General features: G+C 34.8%; 1 protein-coding gene, 1 non-coding gene and 1 pseudogene across 4 annotated transcripts in view; all 3 read right to left on the minus strand.

Annotated features, from left to right (window-relative positions):
* Nucleotides 1–4550: 4550 nt before the first annotated feature.
* Zdhhc20 (zDHHC palmitoyltransferase 20) overlaps nucleotides 4551–27696 on the minus strand; it is a 78677-nt gene continuing 55531 nt past the window's right edge. Inside the window, exons 8-13 of one of the 3 annotated variants that reach the window (XM_026394924.2) lie at nucleotides 23386–23518; nucleotides 17555–17681; nucleotides 13034–13120; nucleotides 11520–11635; nucleotides 9927–10003; nucleotides 4551–8336 (exon numbers count right to left, since the gene is read on the minus strand). In XM_026394924.2, coding sequence (XP_026250709.1) covers nucleotides 9966–10003; nucleotides 11520–11635; nucleotides 13034–13120; nucleotides 17555–17681; nucleotides 23386–23518 — 501 coding nt within the window. In that variant the 3' untranslated portion in view covers nucleotides 4551–8336; nucleotides 9927–9965. Of the gene's footprint in view, nucleotides 8337–9926; nucleotides 10004–11519; nucleotides 11636–11995; nucleotides 12041–13033; nucleotides 13121–17554; nucleotides 17682–23385; nucleotides 23519–27696 lie in introns of those variants that run through there. The other 2 variants (XM_026394925.2, XM_026394926.1) reach the window with 2 other exon arrangements.
* On the minus strand, nucleotides 13739–13840 carry LOC113187223 (U6 spliceosomal RNA). Its single transcript, XR_003301391.1, has one exon. It is a non-coding gene; the product is annotated as a U6 spliceosomal RNA (small nuclear RNA).
* LOC113187186 (large ribosomal subunit protein eL30 pseudogene) lies at nucleotides 16396–16733 on the minus strand (annotated as a pseudogene).

Here is a 27696-nt window from a genome sequence, read left to right on the forward strand (position 1 = left end):
TCCCACTATAAAAGACTTTACCCTTATTTTCTTGAAGTACTTTCATCTTAAAATAATTAAGTTAGTGAGCCACCTGGCATTGTTTTGAAGTACCATTGTGAAAGACAAGGAGCTCTATTTTTTCCCAAATGGTTAGCAGTGGTCTGGCATCATATCTTTTCTTCACTGTTTCTTTTTAAATAGTATGTACATAGTACAAAAAGGAATATGAAGAAACAGAAACTTTCTTTTTTTTTGGTACCACGGATTGAATTTAGGGGCTATTAATCCCCAGGCCTCTTTAGAAAAAAGAATTTTTTTTGAGACAGGGTATTCCTAAATTGTTTAGGGGCTTGCCAAGTTGCTGAGGCTGCCTTTCAATCTGCAATCCTGCCTCAGCCTCCCAGTATTGGGATTATAGGCATGCACCACCCTGACCAGCTAGAACATGGTCTATTTCTGGTCTCCCTCTTTGGAGGCAACCTTCTTCATATTAACTGTATATCCTTTCAGATATTTAATTGCACGAACAACCATAAATTAAGGAGAGACATGTATGTCATTTGCAATCTTGTTTTGCTTCATCCTGCAATGAATATCCTAATATAAAATACAACATATCTATACAACTCCTAAAAGTAGAATTGAGGTGTCAAAAAATATGGACATTTGAAAACTTGATGAATGTTGCCAAACCAAAGTGCTCTCCAGAGACTGCACCAACATGAACAACTACTAAAACATATGAAACTTTGATCAATTTTTTTCAAATTTAGGAAAATTTTGTAGGTTCTGGAACTCACTTTATTGAGAACCTAGGAACACTACAGGAAAATTTAATAGATATGAAATTCATAACAATTCCTTTCTGATCTTGTGTTCATTTTGTGTGTGGCTACTACAAAACAAATCAGTCTTCAAGAATTTATTGTAAAAAAAAAAAAAAAAAAAGAATTTATTGTAGTTCACTTGAAGTATGTATAATAAACAACAAAGCAAAATAAGTAATAGAAATACAGTGTTCTAGGTAGCACTGAAGGTGTTAATCTGGCTTAGAGGCCAAGAGGAAGTACAACAGAAGGTTAATAGACATAGAAATCCTGGATAAAAACAATCTCCTTATATCGAGAACAGAGGAGACAGAGGATTTAAGAACCACAAGTGATGAATTACTGAGTATAAATATCACCTAAATCCTATCTGGTGGAAGGCACTTACAAGGTGGAGTCAAAGACACTAACATTAATGTTACAAATTTGTTAAAACACCCATAAAAATCTGTTGCATTGAAAAACTTAGTTCCTTACCTCAACATTGTAAAAGCTATATATGCTAAGCCTCAGGCTAGCATCATTCTAAATGGAAAAAAACTGAAGGCATTCCCTCTAAAATCTGGAACAAGACAGGGATGCCCTCTCTCACCACTTCTATTCAATATAGTTCTTTTTTTTTTTTTTTTTTTTTTTTAGAGAGAATTTTTAACATTTATTTTTTTTTAGTTCTCCGCGGACACAACATCTTTGTTGGTATGTGGTGCTGAGGATCGAACCCGGGTCGCACGCATGCCAGGCGAGCGCGCTACCACTGAGCCACATCTCCAGCCCTCAATATAGTTCTTGAAATACTGGCCAGAGCAATTAGACAGACAAAAGAAATTAAAGACATTAAGATAGGAAAAGAAGAACTTAAATTATCACTATTTGCGGATGATATGATTTTATACCTAGAAGACCCAAAAGGGTCTACAAAGAAACTACTAGAGCTAATAAATGAATTCAGCAAAGTGGCAGGATATAAAATCAACACGCATAAATCAAAGGCATTCCTGTATATCAGCGACAAAACTTCTGAAATGGAAATGAGGAAAAACACTCCATTCACAATATCCTCAAAAAAAATAAAACACTCGGGAATCAACCTAACAAAAGAGGTGAAAGATCTATACAATGAAAACTACAGAACCCTAAATAGAGAAATAGAAGAAGTTCTTAGAAGATGGAAAAATATACCCTGTTCATGGATAGGCAGAACTAACATCATCAAAATGGCGATATTACCAAAAGTTCTCTATAGGTTCAATGCAATGCCAATCAAAATCCCAATGGCATTTCTTGTAGAAATAGATAAAGCAATCATGAAATTCATATGGAAAAATAAAAGACCCAGAATAGCAAAAGCAATTCTAAGCAGGAAGTGTGAATAAGGAGGTGTAGCGATACCAGATTTCAAACTGTACTACAGAGCAATAGTAACAAAAACAGCCTGGTACTGGTACCAAAACAGGCAGGTGGACCAATGGTATAGAATAGAGGACACAGAGACCAATCCACAAAATTACAACTATCTTATATTCGATAAAGGGGCTAAAAGTATGCAATGGAGGAAGGATAGCATCTTCAACAAATGGTGCTGGGAAAACTGGAAATCCATATGCAACAAAATGAAACTGAATCCCCTTCTCTCGCCATGCACAAAAGTTAACTCAAAATGGATCAAGGACCTTGATATCAAATCAGAGACTATGCGTCTGATAGAAGAAAAGGTTGGCTCCGATCTACATATTGTGGGGTCGGGCTCCAAATTCCTTAATAGGACACCCATAGCTCAAGAGTTAATAACTAGAATCACCAAATGGGACTTACTTAAACTAAAAAGTTTTTTTCTCAGCAAGAGAAACAATAAGAGAGGTAAACAGGGAGCCTACATCATGGGGACAAATTTTTATTCCTCACACTTCAGATAGAGCCCTAATACCCAGAGTATAAAAAGAACTCAAAAAATTAAACAATAACAAATAACCCAATCAACAAATGGGCCAAGGACCTGAACAGATACTTCTCAGAGGAGGACATACAATCAATCAACAAGTACATGAAAAAATGCTCACCATCTCTAGCAGTCAGAGAAATGCAAATCAAAACCACCCTAAGATACCATCTCACTCCAGTAAGATTGGCAGCCATTATGAAGTCAAACAACAAGTGCTGTCGAGGATGTGGGGAAAAGGGTACTCTTGTACATTGCTGGTGGGACTGCAAATTGGTGCAGTCAATATGGAAAGCAGTATGGATATTCCTGGGAAAGCTGGGAATGGAACCACCATTTGACCCAGCTATTGCCCTTCTCGGTCTATTCCCTGAAGACCTTAAAAGAGCGTACTACAGGTATACTGCCACATCGATGTTCATAGCACAATTCACAATAGCTAGACTGTGGAACCAACCCCAATGCCCCTCAATAGATGAATGGATAAAAAAAATGTGGCATTCATACACAATGGAGTACTACACAGCACTAAAAAATGACAAAATCATGGAATTTGCAGGGAAATGGATGGCACTGGAGCAGATTATGCTAAGTGAAGCTAGCCAATCCCTAAAAAACAAATGCTAAATGTCTTCTTTGATATAATGAGAGCAACCAAGAACAGAGCAGGGAGGAAGAGCAGGAGGAAAAGATTAACATTAAATAGAGTCATGAGGTGGGAGGGAAAGGGAGAGAAAAGGGAAATTGCATGGAAATGGAAGGAGACCCTCATTGTTATACAAAATTACATATAAGAGGTTGTGAGGGGAATGGGGAAAAAAATAAGGAGAGAAATGAATTACAGTAGATGGGGTAGAGAGAGAGGATGGGAGGGGAGGGGAGGGGGGATAGTAGGGGATAGGAAAGGTAGCAGAATACAACAGTTACTATTATGGCATTATGTAAAAATGTATCGGATGTGTAACCGATGTGATTCTGCAATCTTTGTAATGTTTTGAATAACCAAAAAAAAAAAAAAAGAATGTTAAAAAAAAAGAGAAAAACTTAGTTCCCATTCCTGTAAATTCTGGAAGACATAGTAAAACATATATATAAGAGAACAGTATTACTAATTGTCGGTGGGGCTCCAAAAAGCCAGTCTATAAGAAATGAGAAAAGTAAAGCCATATTGATGTTATTTAATGAAAGTAAACATCTTTTTTTGGTGTCAAATCAGGCTTTTGGCCATTTAGTAGTTACCCTTCCTCTCTAGTCCCAAAATAATGTTTTGAATGGGGTAGGGAAAGGTTGGTTCATCTCTACTGGCCTCTATTGTTCTTGTGAACATTTTGAAATTTAATTATCCTGAGAACTGGGAATCAGCTCAACCTCAGAGCCTCCTGTTTTTATTTGTCAGTCCATATTAGAACTGAAGGGAACCCAAACACAGATGGCATAAAAGAATAAACAAGATAAAATCTATTACCTGGCATTTTAGCCACGACTCAATAACTTCATAGTGATGTGAAGATACTCAAGATCCTAAAGTAACTTCTGAAATTATGTTTAGTAAAAGCTAAATGAAACTCTTTAGGTATTAAACTAGTAAATACTACTTTATTGCACCGTGTACATATCATCTTAGAGGAGGTTTTCCTAAATTATTAGTCTATTTCTGTAAACTACTATAAGATTTTCAAATTGACCAAAATAATAATTATTTTTCTTATCTGGCAAATACCACTTTATAACAAAAACAAACAAAAAACTCAAAAACAAGACTGTACATATATTTATTTATTTATTAATAAAGTAAATATGATTTTTGAAAAAAATTGTTTAATTATTCTGCATAAATGTTAATGTAGGTTAGGCCATCCAAAAGACAGAGTCAACATTAAGTAATGGTCCAGGATTATACAAATGAGAAATAAATACAAGGTTTATGGTTCTTCATAAGACAACCAAGGTAAACTGTATTTCAAATTTGTTTCTATAAAAGCATTATTAAAGATCACTTTTAAAATAGAGTCCATCTTTTCTTTTAAATGGGCATAGACTCATCTGCAATCATATACAAATATAATTAACTTAGCTAGTAGCTTTCTTACTCTTTTATTACAAATACAATTCCTTGCTTCTTTATGCAACCCAACAAAATAATATAGGAGTCCATCAGAAAAATATGGACCTTTCTTAATCTACACTGCATTTTAAATTTAAATTGATAAAAATACAGTTTAGATCATTATGAAACATGGATTTCAGATTTACAGACTACCTGTATCTAATAGGTTATTAGATATGGTCTTTATTTTGGCTGAAATGCAAAAATATGATTAATTTCTTAATAACACATTAGTTAAAAATATTTTTCATTGACAGCAGTGCTAGTTCTAGAACAAAATGTAAGTGAAACTTACATGTAAGTTACTGTCTATTAAATGCCCCAAATATGCAGGTCCTTTGTGTATACATTTGCAAGACAATTGAATGGAGAATCTCACATCTGATCATCTTAAACGCTCCTGTAAACATAGTCAAAATTTGCTTTCTAATAGAAATAAAATTCAAGTAAACACTGTATATTTGATTCAAACTCATCTTACAATTATACTCACTTGTGACACATTGGATCATAACCATTGAATATGTAAAAAGTTTTTTAAAAAATCATTTTCATGTAAAGATGCACTAAGCTGTGTAAACATGTTCAACCACTAATATACTGCAGCTGCTCTTTGGTTTGGCATAGTGATATTTTGTCAGAGGACTCAGGTATCAAATCTTCAAGTAAGTCTGTGCACAGGTAAACCAAGACTTCTAATTTGTTTTTAATGGCAATGGCAAGACCTGAAATTCAACCTTGTTTTTCCTCAGTATCATCACAAATGTTCAAGTGTTGGAAGGATGAAAAATAGTAATAATTAGAAATTTTGGCAAGGCTTCATTTTGACCTTTCTCCTCAAACAGTTGATATCAGTAATCAATACCAGTTGAAATACCAAAGAGGCAGCCTTTTCCTGGTTCCTATACCACTGGTAGGCTCTTAATGAATCGTCAGTAAAATGTATGAATAAATTCAGCTAGATTATTTAGAATATGGCAAAATGTTGGCTGTAATTAAATCAAAGGTAACTACAGTAAAAGTCTTAAACTGAAAATTTCTGAAAAGGTGTTTGTTTACTATGCTATTAAAGATATTAAATAACAAATGAGAAGAATTAAGAAAGATTATAATTCCACAAAAGTGCCTGAATAGGTTAAAGGGGAAAATTAAGCTTTTGCAATTGTTAGCCAGGTGCATGCAAATCCTCTGATCTAAATATAGATATACAAAAAGGATCAGAACATTTCTGAAAATAGTGAAGTACAGATAAACATTTACTCATTCCTTATAATATGCAAACCACCAAACTGACATGTTCTTGGTTGGTAACTGATTTCTCTTAACTCTCATTCTAGTTTTCCAGAATTAAGATTAAAGAATTGAAATGAAGGTAGAAGAAACCATATTATAGGACTCCAAACTATTTTCAAAGCTTAATTGCTCCTTTGGTCTAAAGGGGAAAAAAAATTACTTTTTAAGATTTAATAGCCTGTGGGAATTAGGCAAATCCTTCAAAGTATAATCTTGGAACATCAGCTATAAAATTTATGCTAGATTTAAACAGTTATCCCTAGTATACTGGTTAACATTAGAAGATACTGCTAAAATATTTGTTAGAGGGATGAAAATCAAGGTTATTTTGCAAAATCAGGCATTGCAGAATGTTAGAAATCATCCAGTCCAAAATATTGAGGACCCATACTTCCATTTTACATATATGGAAATTACAGCCTCTGATACTTACTTAAGCTGCTAAGATTTCTCTCAACCCACCTACTAGAAGCAACCAATCATTTCAAGGATGTGTATCTGATTCAATAGTATAAATGAGGAGTAACATTTCTACATTATCTTTTAATATGATATTGTACTATTCTCTAGAATACAGCAATTCCTGTCATTTAAGTTAAGATTTTAAAAGGAAAAGTGTATCTGGTGAGAATAAACTGCTAATAAGAAGTCAGATTTAAGATTTTGCAGTTAAGAGTAGAATCCACTCTCAGAGTCTGGGACTTTTAAATGACTACTCAGCTTTAGAATTTCTTCCTAAAAGCAGTATTACTCTCAAGTACTGTTCCTACTTTATACTTTAAGTCACTATTCATAAGTTATAGGATCACTATAAAAAGTTTCAAAGAAAAATTTAGTTATTACTTAAATTGAAACTTAAGGGCTGGAGATGTGGCTCAGCGGTAGCGCGCTCGCCTGGCATGCGTGCGGCCCGAGTTCGATCCTCAGCACCACATACCAACAAAGATGTTGTGTCCGCCGAGAACTAAAAAATAAATATTAAAAATTCTCTCTCTCTCTCCTCTCTCACTCTCTCTTAAAAAAAAAAAAAAAAAAAAAAGAAATTTAAAAGTCAACTCAACAGCATGTTTTATTCTCAATACATTTAGCACTGAAAAAGAAAAAAAAAATTTTTTTCCCAGTGCTGGCAATTGAACCCAGGGCCTCATGCATGCTAGGCAAAAACTCTACTACTGCACTAAATCCCCAGCCCTTTTTATTTTATTCTGAGACAGGGTCTTGCTAAATTGCCTGGGCTGACCTCAAACTTGCAATTCTCCTGCCTCAGCCTCCCCAGGAATTGGGATTGGGTATACTAATACATCTGGCTTGAAAATATTTTTCAACACCTTACAGTATCCTGTCTACCTTTTTCTTTATTTTTCTTTTAGCCACTTCCATCTATCCCTATTGTGCCCAACTTTTCTATATCACAAATACCTTTGTGTCTCCCCTACCCATATAAATAACCCCTGACAGTTCAACAAAAAGTAATAAAAAAAGCATTGTACCCAAAATATTTCTTACACTTCCAAGATTTTTTTAAGCCTTTGGCATATACTATACTACATGGTTGTACTAATGCTTCTAAGCCATCAATAAATTATCCCCATGAATTCTATGTTCTAAATGATTAGATATCTGAATCATTCTGAGTGTTATTATAGCCAACAATAAAAATTTTATTAAAAATGTTGAAAAGTATAAAATAGTAATTATAAATTAGCAAATACTCAATAAAAAAGCAGTTATTTTCTTTCTCTTATACAGTACAAGCAACAGTAATTTGGATATTATTCACTTTCAGCCACCATTTACCCTAGATATACTTCATTTAAGACAAGTTTTTAGTTTGTGTTTTTGGAGTGAGAACCTATTGAATACCAAGAAATAATTCTAATATTGTAATTCAGATATCAAAAAAATACTTATGCACATAAGTGATGACAGCACATATTATAGCATGTCGTAACAGGTATTATTTTCAAAGTAAAATCAAGTCACTTTTGAGCTGTGAGTCAATGTTGCACAAATGGACACTTAAAATTAAGGCATCATTCTGCTTGTAGTGCTCCTGTGGATCCAGCGAACTGTACAAAGGCTTCCTTTTTTAAAAAATATATCTTCTGTTATACTCAAATTATTTCATTCCTTTGATCATTTTCTTGCAAATAAAATTGAAAATATCAGTCGACAATGTGTTTTTATACACCTATGAAAACAGAAACAATTGAATTAGTTAAAATTAGATTTTTTTATTTCTCAAAATATTAAATGGCTCTGTGGGCTAAGATATAAAGATGATACTATTATAAGATAGGAAATAAATTCTTTATTGTTACTAAATTTATTTATTTTTTAATTAAAAAAATTTTTTGGTACCAGGTACTGAACCCAGGGGTACTTAACCACTGAGTTACATCCCCAACCCTTTTTATTTTTATTTTGAGATAATATCTCACTAAATTGCTTCGGACCTTGCTAAGTTGCTGAGGCTGGCTTCAAACTCTGGATCCTCCTGCCTCAGCCTCCCGAGTTGCTGGGATTACAGGTGTGCACCACAGTGCCCAGCTAATGTTACTAAAGTTTTTTAATTTTTTTTTTTAGTTGTAGATAGATACATTTATTTATTTTTATGTGGTGCTGAGGATTGAACCCAGTACCTCACAAATGCTAGGCAAGTGCTCTACCACTAAGCTACAACCCCAGTCCCAACGTAACTAAATTTAATAAAGATTTTTTAATAAACAGTAAGTAGGGAATAACCCTTTCTTTTCCTAAGGTATCAAGATTAACAGAGGGGGATTCTTTTTTTAAAAAAATTATTTATTTATTTTAAGAGGGGAATTCTTATAGTACTTCCTGATGTTAACATGGGAATCATCAGATGAGGTATCTACCTTCACCTCTTCAGAGTTTGCTGTAGATGTGGGGAAGTTCCCACAGTGTCCATTAGAGAAACTTCAGCTAGTGATTCTCAACAACCGTAAGTTTCAGTCAGTATCCTGCCTACATTAAGAAACAATGTAGAAGCAGTACTGAACGCCTCTCCAGGAACAAGTGCTGTTCCATAGCTACAGCTTCTGGTGCAAGTCTATGTTTGCACATACACTTAGTTCCTCTTCAGACCACAGTCTACTCTGCCCAATGTGACACTCTGCCAAGCCATCCCAAGCTTGTGATCTCATTCTGTCCTAGGTCCTAGGCTCCAGCTCTACTTGTGGACATAGGCACCAGGTCTGCTGAAAGGACCTGATTAGCCTCTGATGAGCCTGAAATCAAGTAAGCTGATGCTCTGCTAGTTGAGACTCCAGGTGAGATACCTTTGGAAAACTGAACTGCTGGAAAGGAACTGGTAGTAACTGTGCACAGTTGTCCTAAGCAGTAAATTTGTGATAATTTGTTACACAGCAACAATCTGTTGTGTCTTTATAAAACTAAATAAATAACATCATGAACATCTTAAATCTTTTTCAGCCTGTAATCATTCTTCTCTGGATCAAATTGTGGGCAAAAATCACCTTTTAAAAAAAACTAATAAGGTACTGTTTACTGAAAAGTTAGTTGTCCACATACCAATCATAAACTATTTCTATTTTTCCTTCATTTATCTATCCAACAAATGTTTTTTTCACTGTGCTAGAAGTAGTAAGAGAAATGAAATTTTGGCATATGTTACCCTCCAGTCTTTCCTATACTATTGTATTGATATAATGAAAAAAAAAAGCAAATGTTTTGAGGTTATGAAATATGCAAATATAAACTACATTTGCTCAAGGATATTACCTTTATACTGTCTTACCTTGGTTTTATCAAATGGTTAGTTATGAACAAGTGGTACTCAATTTTCTATTGCCACTGTAACATGATTATTTGTCCCTGTAAGCACATAATTATATATGACATGAAAAAAATATTAAGTTCCTGGCTAAATGATAAAATTGATTACAGTAAAGACAAATATTATGTAAGCACTAAATATGTTTATAGCACAAACCATTTGCATTCTCTACATGAAGAAGTGAATAAAGAGCATTGTGTTAGAAGTCTAGTTTCATATTTAGCCCCACAGTATACAACGGCATTAAAGATGTTAAGCAGCAATAATTTAAAAGTCCATAAAATGAATTTTTCCACTTACACAAGATCCTGAAGAAGATTCTAAACTTACTAATTTAAGAAAATGTTTAAATGCTGCTAAAACCCAAAGAAATACTTCTTTCTAAAGAAGATAAATTCTGACAGCAAGTTTTTAGTATTATTTCCTAGAGTTGGTACAAATTGTTTTAAGATCTCAAACTTTTTTTTTTTTAACAGTGCAGGAAGACATGACAATATTATTATTCCTATTAAGAAATACCGCATAGTGGCGCATGCCTGTAATCCCAGTGGCTCAGGAGGCTGAGGAAGGAGGATTGCAAGTTCAAAGCCAGCCTCAGCAAAAGCAAGATGTTAAGCAACTCAGTGAGACCTTGTCTCTAAATAAAATACAAAATAGGGCTGGGGAATGTGGCTCAGTGGCTGAGTGCCCCCGAGTTCAATCCCTTATACTCTCCCCCCCCCCCAAAAAAAGAAACACCTCAGACATGTATTCAGCTAGTTAAGTAAACCCAGATCTGATTAAAAATCCCACTTCAATTTTATCAACTACTCTATAATTTATGAAGTGAGTCTTTAAGAAAGGTTAAAACAAGAGGGGGGAGGTGTAGCTAAGTAATAAAGCACTTGCCTAGCACCTGTATGGCCTTGGGTTTGAGCCTAGAACTACACAGAAAAATAAATATCTTTTATTTTGTGGGGGTGAGGAGAGTGTTGGGGGTGGAACCCAGGCCCTCATGCATGCTAAGAGAGTGCTATACCTCTAAACGTACATCCTAGTCCCCATATTCCTTTAAAATATTTTTGAGACAGGGTCTTGCTAAATTGCCTAGGCTGGCCTTGACCTATAGTTTCTCCTGCCTCAGCTTCTCAAATAGTTGGGATTACAGGTGGGCCTTACCACACTGGGTCCAGTGCACTCTTAAAGAGTACTATAATTTTTAAAAATTATTTTCAATAAGTATGAGCTAGAATCCTAAATAATAGTTATTTAGAACATTATTTGAAATAGCGTATGTCAAAAGGACTTTCCACACTACTGAAGAAATGTGTGGTTGGAAAACAAAAAAAACCAGCTGAATGCAATAAAAAACATTATACCTGCCTTTCTCTGCCCTCTTTCCTCACAGAAGCCGCCAATAAACACAAACATCCCATTTATAAGACATTTTATTACAGTTTCACATTTCAGTATTTCAAAATATCACATTGTTCTGTTTTTTCAACATTTATTAAATCTGTTGCTTTTCATTTGAACCAAATAGGTGAAGCAGTGTTTTCAGGTGAGAATTATTACCTGATCTGACAACACCTTCTTCAGCTCCATTCTCTAGCCATTGAGATTCATTGTCCAACAAACGGTTTTTTGATTCACTAAGTGGTCTGATAGGAAAAGGTTGATTTGAGCCAATACTGAAAAGAGGAACAAATAACTTAGTAAATTGTTTAATGCTCAATTAAGGATACTTAATAAATTAATAAGCAGCATATTAGTATTCCTTCTCCTAAATATGTGAGGGCAACTCATGAGATCTCAGCCATCTGAAAAAGCCACCTTGAAAAGGAAAATATGCCCACGGACCCCCCCACCCCAATGAAATGGCTCTCTGGACCCAAGAATCTGTATTCTAAAACTGCAAATGAAACAATTAGACAAAAGAAAAAAGCTTCAGAGGCCAGTCTGAAAAGTTTTAACACTATGTTAATCAGGTGCCATAAGGTAGTATGAGGACAGGTGAGGAGCTATGTCTGTGGCCAGTACAAAAAAATTACCTGTCATTTCCCAAGTTTTCTGCTTTCTACCTCGCCAGTTTAGATCTAAGGGGAAAAAATGATTTAGTGATTTAGCGTAGACTTATTTTTCTAGCTAAGAGAACCAGGGAAGGAGGGGAATGGAGGAAGGAAAGGAGGAAAAGGAATAAAAATTTATTTGGTGTCTGATGTGGGCCAGAGAGTGTGCTAGGCGCTATAAATGTGTATGTATGCACATCATTTTGACCCTTTCAGTAACCCCTGGAGGCAAGTCTCATTATCTTCATTTTACAGAGATAGAAACTGAGGCTCAGACAGTTTCAATGACTTGTTCAGAGACTACAATAAATGTTAGAACTCTAAGTTCTAAGGCCTTAGGTTGTAGGTTCTAAGGCCTATGTCTTCTAATATTAACATGTTAGCTTGGAACTTATGACCCCTCCTCCTCTATAATCTATTTCTGTCATAAATATGGCTCAACTATTTCACCTTGGCAGAATTTTCTCTAGATTCTTTAAAATTTCATTTAAATTGAACTATTTCACGGAATCGATGAAAATTTGCTTACCATACAAATATTATGAGAAAAAATTCCTTAAGATGAATAAGAAAAAAATGTTTGAATCCTCATTATTTTGATAGTATAGCTAAAAACCTACTTATCATAATAAAATGGTAACTAGTATAATGACTAATTTCTTTGAAGAATACCTCACTTTTTAGGAAGATGCATCATATTTACTTGCTTCCCAGTTTGCCCAGACATTTCCAACATTTTGTGATTGTCCTAGTTTTAAATTTTTTTTTTTCTTTCAGTAGTGGGATTGAACTCATGGCCTCACATGTTCCAGTAAAGAGCTCTATCACTGAGCCACATCCCCAGCCTGCATATTAGGCACATATACATATTAAACATCAGTTAAAAACTTTAAATAGAATTTTTTTTCTTATCTATGGTGGCTTACTGGATTATTGTTGTATATATTCATAAGATATGTATGTATAACACAAGTATACAGTTGTTTAGCAAAGAAAAACTTAGGGACAAAAAAAGCACACCTTCTGGAATGTTCACTTTGGCCTGTAGCAGCTTGTTCTGGATCCATCCCAACAAGGCGAGTTGGAAAACTGCAACCATCACCCAAACTGCATAATGAGAAATAGCGATAACCTGAATCATATTAAGTTATTCAAAGTGGTCAAATTTAATGTCTTTCAGGAGCATGAGAGAAAGAAATGTTCTTTTCAGAGAATAATTCCTAGGATTTCTAATTTAGAAGGCTTTGACCTCCATTGAAGGCTCTTTTATTTCTAACTATATGTAAATTATAAAAGAATCTACTAAGATCTACTAAAGATCATGATGCCTAGTTTACACCTCAAACAGAACTATTCAAGTATGTGGATAATTGAGTTTTCATTATAATCATTTAAGACATCATCCAGGCTAAATGAAATTCAAGATATAAGTTCCACATGTTTATTCATTCAACAACATTCATTAAACAAATATCTAGGGCTGGGGATATAGCTCAGTGCAGGACTCCTTGAATGGGTGAGTTCCTGGGTTGGTTCTCTAGTTAATATTGAGCACTACAAAACAATAAAAACCCCAATGTCATAGGTATCTGTTGAATACCTATGATATTCTGGGTAATATTTTATATATTAGGGTTTATAACAGTGAACAAAAGAAAATCTCCATCTTCAAGAAGCTTACAGCCAAAAAAGGTTAAGTTATATCTTACTTTCACTTTTTTTTTTTTTAATATGGAGCTTCATGAATTTGTATGTCATCCCTGTGCAGGGACCATGCTAATCTTCTCCATATCATTCCAATTTTAGTATATGTGCTTAACATACCACAACTGTATACAACAGAGACTTCACTTTTAGCCAAGAGAGAATAACTGGTAAATTTGCCCATAGTCTTAAACAGCCAGAAACTGGACAGCATACTAAATAACTTTTTAAAAAACAGAACAGGACTGTGGTCTCAGAAAGAAAAAAAAAAAAAATAAAAGAACTGAGTCCCAGCTTTTGGCCAGAACCTCATCATCAGGAGGGGAATCCAAGCAAAGTAAGGTAGTTACATTGCATTGAGGTAACAGAGATGGGAGCTTTGAGAAGCCAAGTGGCAAGAATTTATAAGACATAGCTGAGAAAGAGGAAGACACACAGAGAAATGGCTACAGATATATCCACATACTGTACTTGAATCTTTTGATGAACAGTACGCTACACAGGTGACTGGGAAAAGAACATTGGGAAGTGTAAGTTGAACAGATTCACAGTTTCCACAAGGAGGCAATAAAATTGACCAGCCAGAAAACAGAGATCTCACTGAACACATGGTTTTGAAAGAATCCCCACCTTTATTATAGCATTAAACTAGCTGCACAGAAAATGCTATGCTGGATCCATCCTAGTGAAGCTTAAAATAAATCTCAAAAATCCCAAACTGAGCCTGACATGATGGTGCATGCCTGTAATCCCAGTAGCTCGGGAGGCTGAGACAGGGGGATCACAATTTCAAAGCCAGCTTCAGCAATTTAATGAGGCTCATCTCTAAAGTAAATACTAAGAAAAAGGTCTGCAGATGTGGCTCCGTGGTTAAGCACCCCTGGGTTCAATCCCCAGTACCAAAACAAACAGCAACAACAATCCCAAACTGAAACAAAGGTACCCACCTGCCAAAACAAAATTCAATTCTTTATACAGACAATAAAATCTAGATACTCAGCAAAATAGCATTCAAAATGTCACCAGCCAATAGAAAGTTACTAGGCATAAAAAGCAGCAGAAAATGTGATCTCGCAGCTAAGGGGGGGGAGGTGGAGGTGCAAATCAATAGAAAACAATCAGAAAATCAGCAATTTCAGTGAAAGACTTCAAAACAGTGACTATAAATGTGAACTTAAAGGAAAAGTGGATACACAGAAAATAAATATGATATAAAAAAGAACCAAACTGATATTCTTAAGCTGAAAAATGCAACATCTATAATGAAAAGTTATTGGATAAGTTTACCAACACAGTAGACAATGTAGAAGAAGAGATCCATGAATTTATAGATAAAACAAGAGAAACTAACCAAGATGGAGCAAACACAGAAAAGAAGATGGGGAACAAGGATAGAACAGCAAATCAGAAAATGACTTGTGGGTCACTACAAAGCAATTTAACATATATATACTTGAGAGTAGGAAAAAAAAAGCTGTTGGGGAAAGGGAATAAAAGAGTGCAGTAGGCAAAAGAATAAAACCACACAAACAAAAAATATAAAACTACAACAGAACAACTAAAGACATAATCAATAAAAATTTTCGAATCTGATGAAAACCATAAATTTACAAATTCAAGAAGCCTTAAAGATCACTAGGTAGAATAAACACCAAGAAATATCATCATGTTCAAACTGCTTAAAACCAGTGGGAAAGTTAAAATTTTAGAAACATGGGGGTGTGCTGACAGTAATTTGCAAATTGCAGAATAAAGTAAGAGGTTGGTTGGGCAGAAACCATGCAAAGCAGAAGATAACAGAAACATATCTTTAAAGAAAGGGAGGGGAAAAAAAAACATGAATTCATTGATTAGAGAAAATAACAATTAGTCCTGTTCCAAACACTGGGAATAGAAAAATCTTGAACACATGAGACAATTCATAAAGTAAACAAAAGGAAGTAATGAATCTGAGTACATAGCAATAAGATCTATAAAAAAATGAAACATACAAAGATGGAACAAAAATGTACATTAACTAAGCTATGGAAAACCCTTCAGAATAACTCATATGTAGTTGATGTTGCTGCAGTAATAAGAAAGAAGATAAAAGAAAAAATGGTTAACAATTTTTCCGATATTGATGAAAACTACAAAACCAAGGCAAGAAGGTCAACTAATCCAAGCACAAGAAACACGAAGAAAATTAAACCAAGGTTTGCCATAATCAAACTTCATCAAAGTAATAACAACCAAAGAAAAGACACATTATATAGAAAGTGAAAAAGTAAGAGTAACCACAAACTTCTCAAAAGAAAAAATGCAAGTCAGGAGACAGTGAAACAACATCTATAATTCTATCAAGAAGAAATGTCCTTCACAAATGAAATCCAAATAAGTCATTTTCAGCCTCACAAAAAAAGGCAAGTTGGTTAATTAAGGAAAAACCCTATGACTCATACCAATCTGCCACACCAATTTCAAATTTCCCTCCCTTTTCTATAATGTCTTTGGTATATAGATGGCCTAAAAGAGCTGGGAATTATAGGGAGAAATGAAAATTCAATCAACTTGAACATATTTTCCTTTTACCCTTGAGGTAAAACTGCATATGTGTTTGGTTTTCTTTTTCTTTTTCTGAATGAAGTGTTTTTAAAACAAGCTCTGCCAAGTTTTATTAAAGAAAAATTTTACATGTTTTACTTTTCACCAGTGTGTTCTGGCATGCTTCCAATCATATAAGAATCACCTGGATCAATGATAGACAGTGTGCACACTCTGTAGTACTTTCCACATGCTGTGCCCAATTCAATATTATTGCCACTGTAGTGATGGACACCAGTTTTGGCCAAAATGGCATATTACTCTATTTCAGATTTCCTCAAAGTGGACAATTGTTGGAGAGGATGACCAATTTCGCTTTGCCCTGTCTGATCATCTTCAGAGTTTGCTTGTAGCCAAGTAGATACTTTCCTCTTTTCAAAACAAGATGGAGCCGAGAGTTGATCGACTCCAGAGACTTTTTTGTGGCCACCATCTTCCTGCCTTAGATGCAGGAGGGCCCCCCACCAAGAGCAGCCATCAAGATGGCGGGAGAGCTAGAAAGGAAGGTGTGTTTGGTTTTCTTTAAGAATGAAAAACACATAGTTCACATCCGTGATGGAATCTTTGTAGCTATGGGTGAGAGGTATAAATTCTTAAGAGTCTTTATTTTAGTTTATTTTCTTTCTTTTGACTTTTTTTTAGTTATCGAGGGACACAGTAACTTTATCTTTATTTATTTTTTATGTGGTGCTGAGGATTGAACCCAGGGCCTCACATATGCAAGGCAAGCACTCTACCACTGAGCTACAAATCCAGCCCATGTTTTCTTTCTTTTCTTTTTTTTTTTTTTTTTTTTGATGCTGGGATTGAACCCAGGGCCTTGTGCATGAGAAGCAAGAATTTTACCAACTGACTATATATCCAGCCCTTCTTTCTTTTTTAGTTGTCAAATGACCTTTATTTTATTTATTTATATGTGGTGCTGAGAATCAAACCCACTGCCTCACACATGCTAGGCAAGCACTCTGCCACTGAGCCATAATCCCAGCCAGAAGTTTACTTTCATTTGGAAGGAAAAAGTGATTCTTATTGTTTTACAAGTCATCTTTTTTTCCACTTTCCATTCAAATATTTGTTCAAACTTTCCTTTACTGTTTATCTAATAAAAACATTTTATATGCAATCAATGTATTTGAATTTTCATTTCAAGGCTTGTAAAAATGTCACAATGAATGAATGAATCTTAAGATATTTTACCAGAGATATTGATTACACAGACTCCATAATTTCTCAGAACTACATTTTATAAATTACCTTGTAAATATTGGAAGTAACCAATATTTCTTTTCATCACCAAAGACTTGTCTCCAGTTTTTACTGTATCCAAGGGAGAAACCATGTGCATCAACTCCATATGAAAATGTGGGTGTACGAAATGATTCTGTTAAAAGAAAAAAAAAAAAACTACATATATACTAATTAACCTATTTAAAAAATTATAATATAATTATTAGTGTCTTTGACAAGAAAAACTATAAAACTTCAACATAAAAAACTATAAATACCATTTAAATAAATACTTGAAGCAATTAAAAGAAAAACTAGAATAATATGAGGTGAGAGATATGGCAATTATCCTAATCTGATCATCATTATACTTTTCATACATTTATTGAAATGTCACACTATATTTCATAAATATACAATTACTATGTGTCAATTAAAAATAAAATATTTTTAAAAGATAAATTTCTGAAACTTATTTGGGAAAAAGTACATTTTTCATCAATCATATAAAATAACATGTCAAAATATAATTATCTGGTATTACTGAAAAATCTAATAAAGTATGTTATATCTTCCTTTACTTGACTTCTATTTTTAAAAGATACTTCCAACTTTACTCACCATTTATGAACTTCTTACTATGTTCCTGATATCACAGTATCAAGTATTTGGGACTCAAAGATAAAATGAGACAAAATTTCTATCAAAGAACCTACAGTCTAACAAAACTACATGTGAGAAACACTAGGGACACAGAGGTGAAAGAACCCAATTTTATCTAAATAGGGACCTATGTGGGTCTTGAGGGGTCTTGATAGAAGAAGGTGAAAGATGGAGATGGTGGCACTTGATCATGATTATCTTGAAAACCAAGTAAGGGAATGAAACAGAAGGTGGTTATAGACCATTATTTCAACCTTGGTTGTAAAGTGACATAGAGTGAGGTCTAGAGAAAGATAAATGTTTTATGAGTTTTATATCTTTAAAAACATAATGTGCTTCAGCATATTTTATAAGCTAAGGATAATGAGAAGAAGCCATGGCATTGGGAGAAACTGATGAAAGAGTAAAATTGAAGGAAAGGATCCCAGAAGAGATGAGAAGGTATTTAAAAATTAATTTTTTTTTTGTACTGGGGATTGAACTTGGAGGGGGGGGGCACTCGACCACTGAGCCACATCCCCAGCCCTATTTTTTTGTATTTCATTTAGAGATAGGATGTCACTGAGTTGCATAGTGCCTTGCTTTTGCTGAGGCTGGCTTTCAACTTGCAGTCCTCCTGCCTCAGCCTCCTGAGCTGCTGGGTCTAAAGAAAAATTTTGAACAAGAGAAAAGACATCTTTCCTCAAAAGTTATATGGAAAGTGACAATGAAAGGAGAAATGTTTGTAGAAGGCTAGAAAGGTGTGAAGACAAGAGTTCACTTATGACTTCTAATTTTTCTGCGAAGGACTAACAAATGGATAAGAAGAGTAGGAAGAATGGTGATAATCTGGAATTATATCATGGGTAACAGGTGAAGAACCTCACCAGAAATGCATGACATTACAGTCAAACAGATTTGAGGGTTCCAGTGAGATCTGAGACCTTCAATCTGTAATTATAATATTTTCTATGGAATTAAGGTTTCTTTGATCTGTCAACAGTCCTGCTATTCATGTGGATAAAGTAGATGGTTAGAAAACCCAGGTCATGGATTAGCAAAGGAATCATGGGAGAAACCTAGGGACAGAAGATATAAGATTGCTGTGAAGAGTTGCTGAAGTCATTTTATCATAGGATATAAAATGGCCAATGGTAAGAAATGAAACTAGAAGAGAAAGAAAATCTCATGAGAAGTGTTGGATAATGGAGCACTCAGTAACATAAAAAAGGCTACAAGATTGTAGTCAGAAAATGAAATACTGAAGTTTAAAATTTCATATTCAGAAGTTCTTCAGTTCCAAGTGATTCGATGTGTGCTTTATGGGAATAAGCAGTCAACAGAACTGAAGAAATTACTTTGCTTGTTTGAGATAACAGCATTAGTTTGAATATAGAAATTCATTAAACATGGAAAAATGGCTTTGTGGTGGGTAAGTGACAATTATGATGAAGGGCATAGATGATATAGCAGAATAAAGTACTCTCAAAAACAGAAGAATAGGGCTGCAGTTGTGGTTTAGTGGTAGGGCGCTTGCATAGCATGTATGAGGCACTGGGTTTAATCCTCAGCCATCGCATGCAAATAAATAAATAAATAAAGGTATTGTGTCCATCTATAATCAAAAAAAAAGGACAGAAGAATAAAAATCTGGATGAACAGTAGAACACTAGCCAAAGACACAGGGTTCGGGAAGATGAGACTATGAAGAAAACGGTATGCTAAGGCAATGTGTTTTTCAATGTGTGGTCATATAATCAATTTAGTTGATTACAAACTAGATCACAAAATGAGTGCCATGTACGTAGTTCACATTAATGACATTTTGTGAAATTTTTGCTTATTTATATAATTTTAAGTATTTTATATATGTACTAAGTCAAGATATACAATGATGTGTTTCTTACTGTGGTCACTAACAAAAAATTTTGAAAAGGTGTCACTTTAGCCCTGGCCACCAGTGGTTGAGAGGCAGAGCAGGGATACCCGTGGTAGCTTTATGAACACAGTGCTGCAAATGGTGTAGAGCCTGAAGCTACGACCTAAGGCCTGTATTCAGCCCCAGGTCCACTGTGCCGAGCCTACCATGGCCTTGGTGGCTGAGGGTAGGCGCCGTCTAGATGCTGCATATGGGACCTACTCTGCCTCTCATGTGTAAATTCCCTGAGGAACATGAATGGATAACTACAGAAAATGGTATTGGAATAGTTAGGAATCAGCATTTTGGCACAGGAAGTTCTGGGAAATGTTGTTTACCGTAGTCTGCCTGAAACTGGAAGAAAATTGAAACAACAAAAAGAGTTTGGTGCTTTGAAAAGTGTGAAAGTTGCCAGAGAACTCTTTTTCCTCTATCAGGAGAAGAAATTGAAATTAGTGAGGCACCTGAAGAAAATCTAGAGTTTGTGAACAAATCTTATATAAAGATGATTGGTTGATGAAGATAATACTGAGTGACCCTTCAGAACTAGATGACCTACTGAGCGAAGAAGCATATGAGAAATATGTAAAATCTATTAGAGTGAAAATGGTACCCCATTACTTCAGCATAGTTGTCTTAAATTAGTGGTAGAGAAAAGACTTAAAAAAGAAACTACTCTTAACACTGTAACTGGAAAAAGATACCCTGAACTTGCCAATGACTGCAGATAAACACAACTGTATCATTTTTACAGATCTTTATGATTTTTAGAGAGGCTTTAGACTCTGGTATCAGAATTCACATAACTATCTGTGGTAAAAACTACTACGGTGGGCTGGGGTTGTGCCTCAGCGGTCAAGTGCTCACTTAGTACGTGTGAGGCCCTAGGTTTGATCCTCAGCACCACATATAAAATAAATAAAGTAAGGGTATTGTGTCTAACTACAACTAAAAAAATAAATATTTTTTAAAAAAAGAAAGAAACAAAGCATGTATGTGGCCTGGGGCTTTAGTTCAGTGGCTCCTTGCCTAGCATGTGTGAGGTACTGGGTTCGATGATTAACACCACATAAAAATAAATAAAATAAAGGCATTCTGTTCATCTACAACTAAAATAAAAGTATGTACGTCAAAGATAATCTTGTTATAAGCCTTCTATAAAACTGTAACTTGCTTATATCCACTCCTGGATTTGGATCAATATACTTACTGATCTTCCCACTGGAAAAAACTGGGAATGGAGGAAAGTATTTGTTGTATAGTGTCAAAAGAACAATACTGTCTTAATTTTATAATATTCTGCATTTGCTGGTGTTATTTTTATACAGTCAAACAACAGGTTTGCAGCAAAATAATAAAGAAATATTCAACTTCAAATAAATTTTTTGAAAAAGATTATTCAGAAAGAACAGTGAGTTCCCTGGAAATTCCAATCCCTCAAATACTAAAAGGATGGGAAATGAAACAGGCTCAGTGAGAGCTGTAGCAAATTAAACTGTTCATTCCCCATCTATTAGCAGTTGGCTACTATTAAATTCTAAGATGTGCTTACCACTACCAGATTTGTCAATTTTAAAAAAGAATAATTCTGGTTTTCTATGTGAAATCACTTAGTTTTTAATTAATATGGGGGTTTTAAACTCTGAGCTTTGCATGTAGGCCAACTCTGTCATCTCTGATTAAGGGTAAGGCGGTATGAAGAAGACCAATAATTCTTCTATGAAGAAGACCAATAATTTAGTTAATAAATATAAGGAAATTTAGGGCTGGGGATGTGGCTCAAGTGGTAGCGCGCTCGCCTGGCATGCGTGCGGCCCAGGTTCGATCCTCAGCACCACATACAAACAAAGATGTTGTGTCCGCCAAAAACTAAAAAATAAAAAAAAAAATTTAAAAAAAATTCTCTCTTTAAAAAAAAAAAAACAGAATGAGAGAGAACTGTGATTCTTCCATTAAAAAAATATATATATAAGAAAATTTATTTACACAGAAAAGGAATGCAGACATGATGGAACTGGAAGAGAATTCAACAATGGAGATTGAGCTGGGGAAGAAAGGGCAAAGAAATCCTTACAATTGAAGACCACTGAAACTTACATGACCCAGTAACATAATAGATTAGAATGATCTAAATGCTTCTCTAAAATCTCTGCTCATTTTTCCGAATTAAAAACTATTTCCTTCCAATTCTCCTCACAGAGTTGAATTATTACCTTTGGACAATCAGATAGCACATGGTCTTTATTTTTCTATGAAACATTACAGAAACCACTATTCTTTGTCTTGGTACATTAGTAGTTACATAAATGTTTCAATTAAAACACACTAGGGGGGCTGGGGTTATGGCTCAGAGGTAGAGTGCTTGCCTACCATGTGTGAGGCCCTGGGTTCAATCCTCAGCACCACATAAAAGTAAATAAATACAATAAAAGTATTATGTCCAACTACAACTAAAAAATAAATATATAAAAAAAAACACATTAGGGTGGCTGAAATGCCATCTCCTTTGGTTAAAAATGTTTGTCCAATTACTTGAATACCTCACTGAATTTTTCCCCAATATTCTGATTTTTAAAAATAAGCAAAAAAAAAAAAAAAATGCTGATACTAGTGATACAGTGCATTAAGTTTCACTGCCAACTGACACAAAGATGGAAATAATGACACATCAAAAACACTATTCTTTAGCTTTAACTACAGAACATCTGCCAGTTAAATGTGTAATTGTGAGGGAAAATATAAAGAAATATGTTGTTGACGAGTTTTAGCTAAAAAGGTAAACTGTAATTAAAACATGTTTTGGCTCTCAGTGGATGAACTTCCTTTAAGCATGAAAACTTTGTCTATCTTTCATTGATTTGTTTTTTAAAAGATACTGTATAAATGTAGGAGGTAAGTTTTTTTTAAAAAAAACATTTATATTTTAGAAGTAGTTGGACACAATACCTTATTTTATTTATTTATTTTTATGTGGTGCTGAGGACCAAACCCAGGGCCTCGCACGTGTAGACGAGTGCTCTACTGCTGAGCCACAACCCCAGCTCCCAGGAAGTAACTTTTATTAAAATTTATAAAATAGTTTTATACAGAATGCATTACTGAAAGTATATATAAAAATCAATTTTACTTCTTCATCCTTCAACACAATGATCCTTCATATGTATTATATAATAAATGGATCCAATCAGTTTACTTAAACACAAAATTATTTGATAATTCTTTTACTCTCCTTCTCTAGATTACATATTCATTTGTGGTTCTTTTCCTAAATAGTTATAATTTATTTTAGCCTACTTACCTATAGTTGTTCTATTTTTTCCAACTAGCCAGCAGTGGTAGCTGAAGAGTGAAAGAACGCTGATGAAGAACATTGCAGACACAAAGAAAAGAAAAAGTACGTGGAATTTTGCACGTGTATCTGTCAATTCATTCTGAGGAAAGAAAAAAGAAAAGTTTGAGGATACTGAACCTCTAAAATGTAATGTATAATGTATTAGTTCTGCCTACAGATTGTTGAATGTATCAAAAAGCCAGATATGAAGGATAATTAAACAGGTAATATATATTCCAAAACAATAATTGTAAAAGCAAAGAATTGGTATTATCAAAGTAGGTTGCTTAAATGTGATGTCAGAGAGAGTCATTTAAAAATTCCTCCTAAAAAAAAAAATTTTAGGAATACTTATAATAAAATGAAAAGATGGGACTCTTCTATCCAATAATTTTCTTTTGTACTTTATATGTATATTTAACTTTTTTCAACATCCAGAATGTACAGGTAAATACTTGTACATTTATACTAAAATATTTATTATTTTAATAATACTGTAACTGAAACTAATTGTGATATATTTAAGTTTATTTTTATGCTTCTATAATCTGTTTTTGGAACACCACTTTGAAAGTGTCCATGCTTTTAGCTGCTCTGATTCCTACCTTTATAGGAAATTGAAATTTTTCATAAATACTACAAGGTATTAATGATTGAAAACAGTGTCTCTGTTATTCCTTCTTATAGTTTCATGAATTTTGGGGGGGGTGGGAGTGGTACCAGCAATTGAACCCAGAGGCACTTTTTATTTTGTGAGCAGGGTCTCACTAAGTTGCATAGGGCCTCACTAAGTTGCTGAGGCTGGCTTTGAACTTGCGATCCACCTGCCTCAGCTTCCAGAGCCACTGGGATTATAGGCCTGCGCCACCATGCCCGGCTCTCAGCTACATGCATTTTAATAGAAGCAAAGTCTTAACCTAGAAGAAATTAGCATCTATTAATAGGAGGAAGAGGAAACCTTTAAATGCTATTAATTCTTAAAATGAAACTATAGGCAAAACACCTTCTCAATCAGAACAAAAGGCTTCCCCTTTTGATTTGAAAAATAACATGAAAAAAAGTTATTTGCATTATTCTTTTTCATAAGTCTTTTTATTTTTTTTTCTTGTGTGCTGGGTATTGAACCCAAGGCCTTATGATACTCTATCACTGAGCTATATCTATACCCCCCATCCTTCATTATTGTGATATTTCTTTTTTTTTTCCCTCCCAAAGTAATCGTTTTATCTTTTAAACATATTAAGTGATTCTTCTATCTCACCATGTCATGAAACAAATTTTTATTATATACATTCACTGTAAATGTCATAAAAGAGATCATGAGAATGTCATGGCAACAATGTGTTTTACCTTTGGACAATTGTCTGTAGATTTCCTGCGGCAAAGCTTGTATAAATAGAGACAATGTATTAAGAAACCAATTTTTATACAAACACTAGGTTTTATAAATCCTGTAGGTTTTAAAGGGATTCTAAGATGTTGCTCGTAGTGTTGCTCTCTCACAACATTTTCTCAAAAAACACAAGAGAAAATATCAAGAACACTTAGTTCTTTAAGAACATTTCAGGTACCTTTAGATATGCACTTTTCTACTCAGTGTTTAAAATAAAACAGAGATCTGTCTAGAGAGAATAAAGCCAAAATATTTTTTAAAATATATATTTCTTTAAACTTCTGATTAACAAAAACTAGATGACTTCTTACCACCTTTGGTGCTACTATCTTGCTGTGACTGTGTTGACTCTTGCCCTCTACCATCTGGTGTCAGCTCAGTAATCAGAGTGACCGTCACTTTTACAAGTCAGATCATGTCACTCCTGTATTTTACCAGAGTAAAAGCCATAGTCGTCTTAACTTTCCAAGGCCCTTTCCCTTGGCCCACGGCTCACCTGAGCTTCCCCTTAGGTGCTTAGTCTACTCCAGCTACTTACAATAGTCTCCTTGCTGTTGCTCAAACATCCCTCAAACTTGAGGAAACTTAAGTTCCCTCAACCTGAAATGCCCTTCTCTCTGAAATTCTCGAATCCCCTTCAAGTCTTTGCTCAAATTCTACTTTCTTAATGAAGCCCACCCTATGTTTCTTTAAAAAGACGTAATTTGCCTATCACCTGCCGCACAAACACAAAATCAACAGATCCCTTACTCTCATCTCCTTTTATTATTTGTTTCCCTTTTCTTAAAAGTAAGCTCTTAAAAAACTATGATTCTTTGTTTTTTCACTTACATATCCCAACTTCTCAGAAAACTGGCACAGAATAAGTACTAAATAAGTATTTGCTAAATGAAGAAAAAGGTAGATTTGGGGGGGAATATTGGGGATTGAACTCAGGGGCACTTGACTACTGAGCCACATCCCCAGCCTTATTTTGTATTTTTTAAATTTAGAGACAGGATCTCACTGAGTTGTTTAATGCCTCACTTTTGCTGAGGCTGGCTTTGAACTCACAATCCTCCTGACTCAGCCTCCTGAGCTGCTGGGATTGCTGGCATGCACTACCAGGCCCAGCCCTAAAAACATTTCTTCTTAAATAACTGCTATTACATTCAAATGCTACTGAATTTTCTCACAGACAAATATGAAATTATGCAATTTTGACTTTAATTATCTGGCACTGAATCCTCTTTAAATAGGGACACTACGTATGGCTAATGGGTTGTAAACTGAACAAACATGCCCAGCAAAGCAGGACAACAGAGGCCAAAATCTGGGTACTAAGACCACAGAGTTGGGATTGGTGCTCTCCTTAAATCCATACAAAGGTATTTTAAGTGCCAACAGCCTCTGGTTTTGTTTCCTGTGAGAGGATCAGTGCTGGGGATCTCAATAGTTCTATCACTGAGCTATAACCTCAGTCCAACTCCCTGGTTTTAAATACCCAAACTTTAAAAGTCTAATGATGTTTAAACAAAAATTCTTCTTAAATTTATTAGATAATAACATAATTGTGCTCTGTGACTCAGGGCTTTAAATATGTTGACTACAGGGAGCAAGTAGACAGTGGATGCTGGGATGGACAGATCCAAGTGTCAATTCTGGCTTCTAATACTACTAAATAAGTGAACTTGGGTGGTTACTTAACTTCTCAATCTCAGTTAATAACTCTGAAAACCATAACTGATCCTCTGTATTAAACCACTTTTCTTGTTCTCTGTATTCCTGATGCTTTGCCTTATTAGAGTTTTGCTGACCTGGGGAGAGACCACCTTCCTTTCATATGCAAACTAACTAATCCAGAGCCCAAATTCCCAACCACCTCCTCCACCAGGCTTTTACACTACAGGGGGCAATACTCCTCTGCCCCATTTTTCAGGGCCAGGTCTATAAGACAACTAGAGATGGCCAATCTTAAATCTGTTTTTGGCATTCCCAGAGAAACCACAAAACAGGTTCTGGCCCTCCCTCTTTATGCCTCCTAAATAACCAGGCCCTGAGAGGCTTCCCATCAAGGTGTACCCTCTTTTGAGGACTATGAGTAAATAAATATCTTTGCAATGGCAACTGGCTCCTGACTTATGGGCCTTACTATACCTAAATTAAAAACAACAACAACAACAACAACAAAAGCCTCGCATTTTAAAACATCTTCACAGGGGGCTGGAGTGGTAGAGTGCTCTGCTGGCCTAGCCCTGGCCCTGGGTTTGATCCTCAGCACCACATAAAAATAAATAAATAAAATAAAGGCATTGTGTCCAACTACACCTAAAAAATAAATATTAAAAAAAAAATCTTCACAGGGTTTTTAGAAAGAACAAATGTGAAAGAAACTTTTAAACACAATAATTTCCCCTTCAAAAATCAAAGATTTAAATGTAAAAGTGAAAACAATAAAAAGTACCAGAAGAAAACTGGTGAATTTTTGCATAAACTTGCACTGAACAGGCAACAGTGAGAAATCATAAAAAGGCCATATTTATAAAAAAAGAAGAAATTTAATTTTGATTAAAACAAAACAGCAGATATCAACAAAAAATGTGGAAAAAATATTTATGACATGGGGTAGAAAAAGAATTAATATCTTTAGACATGCTTCATTATTCTCAATGAGTCCTTTGTGATACCTTGCAAATATCTTCTCCCAGACTTGCCTTTTCACTTCAAGAGGAGCTTTTTTTCTTTGCTGCACTGGAGAGTGAACCCAGGAGTGCTCTACCACTGAGCACCATCCCCACTCCACTCTTTTTTTTGAAACAGGATCTCACTAAGTTGCTCAGTCTGGTCTTAAACTTAGGATCCCTCCTGTCTCAGCCTCCTGAGTGGCTGGGGCAACAGGTATGAGC

Source organism: Urocitellus parryii, chromosome 2, assembly GCF_045843805.1.
Source record: "Urocitellus parryii isolate mUroPar1 chromosome 2, mUroPar1.hap1, whole genome shotgun sequence".
Taxonomy (NCBI): domain Eukaryota; kingdom Metazoa; phylum Chordata; class Mammalia; order Rodentia; family Sciuridae; genus Urocitellus; species Urocitellus parryii.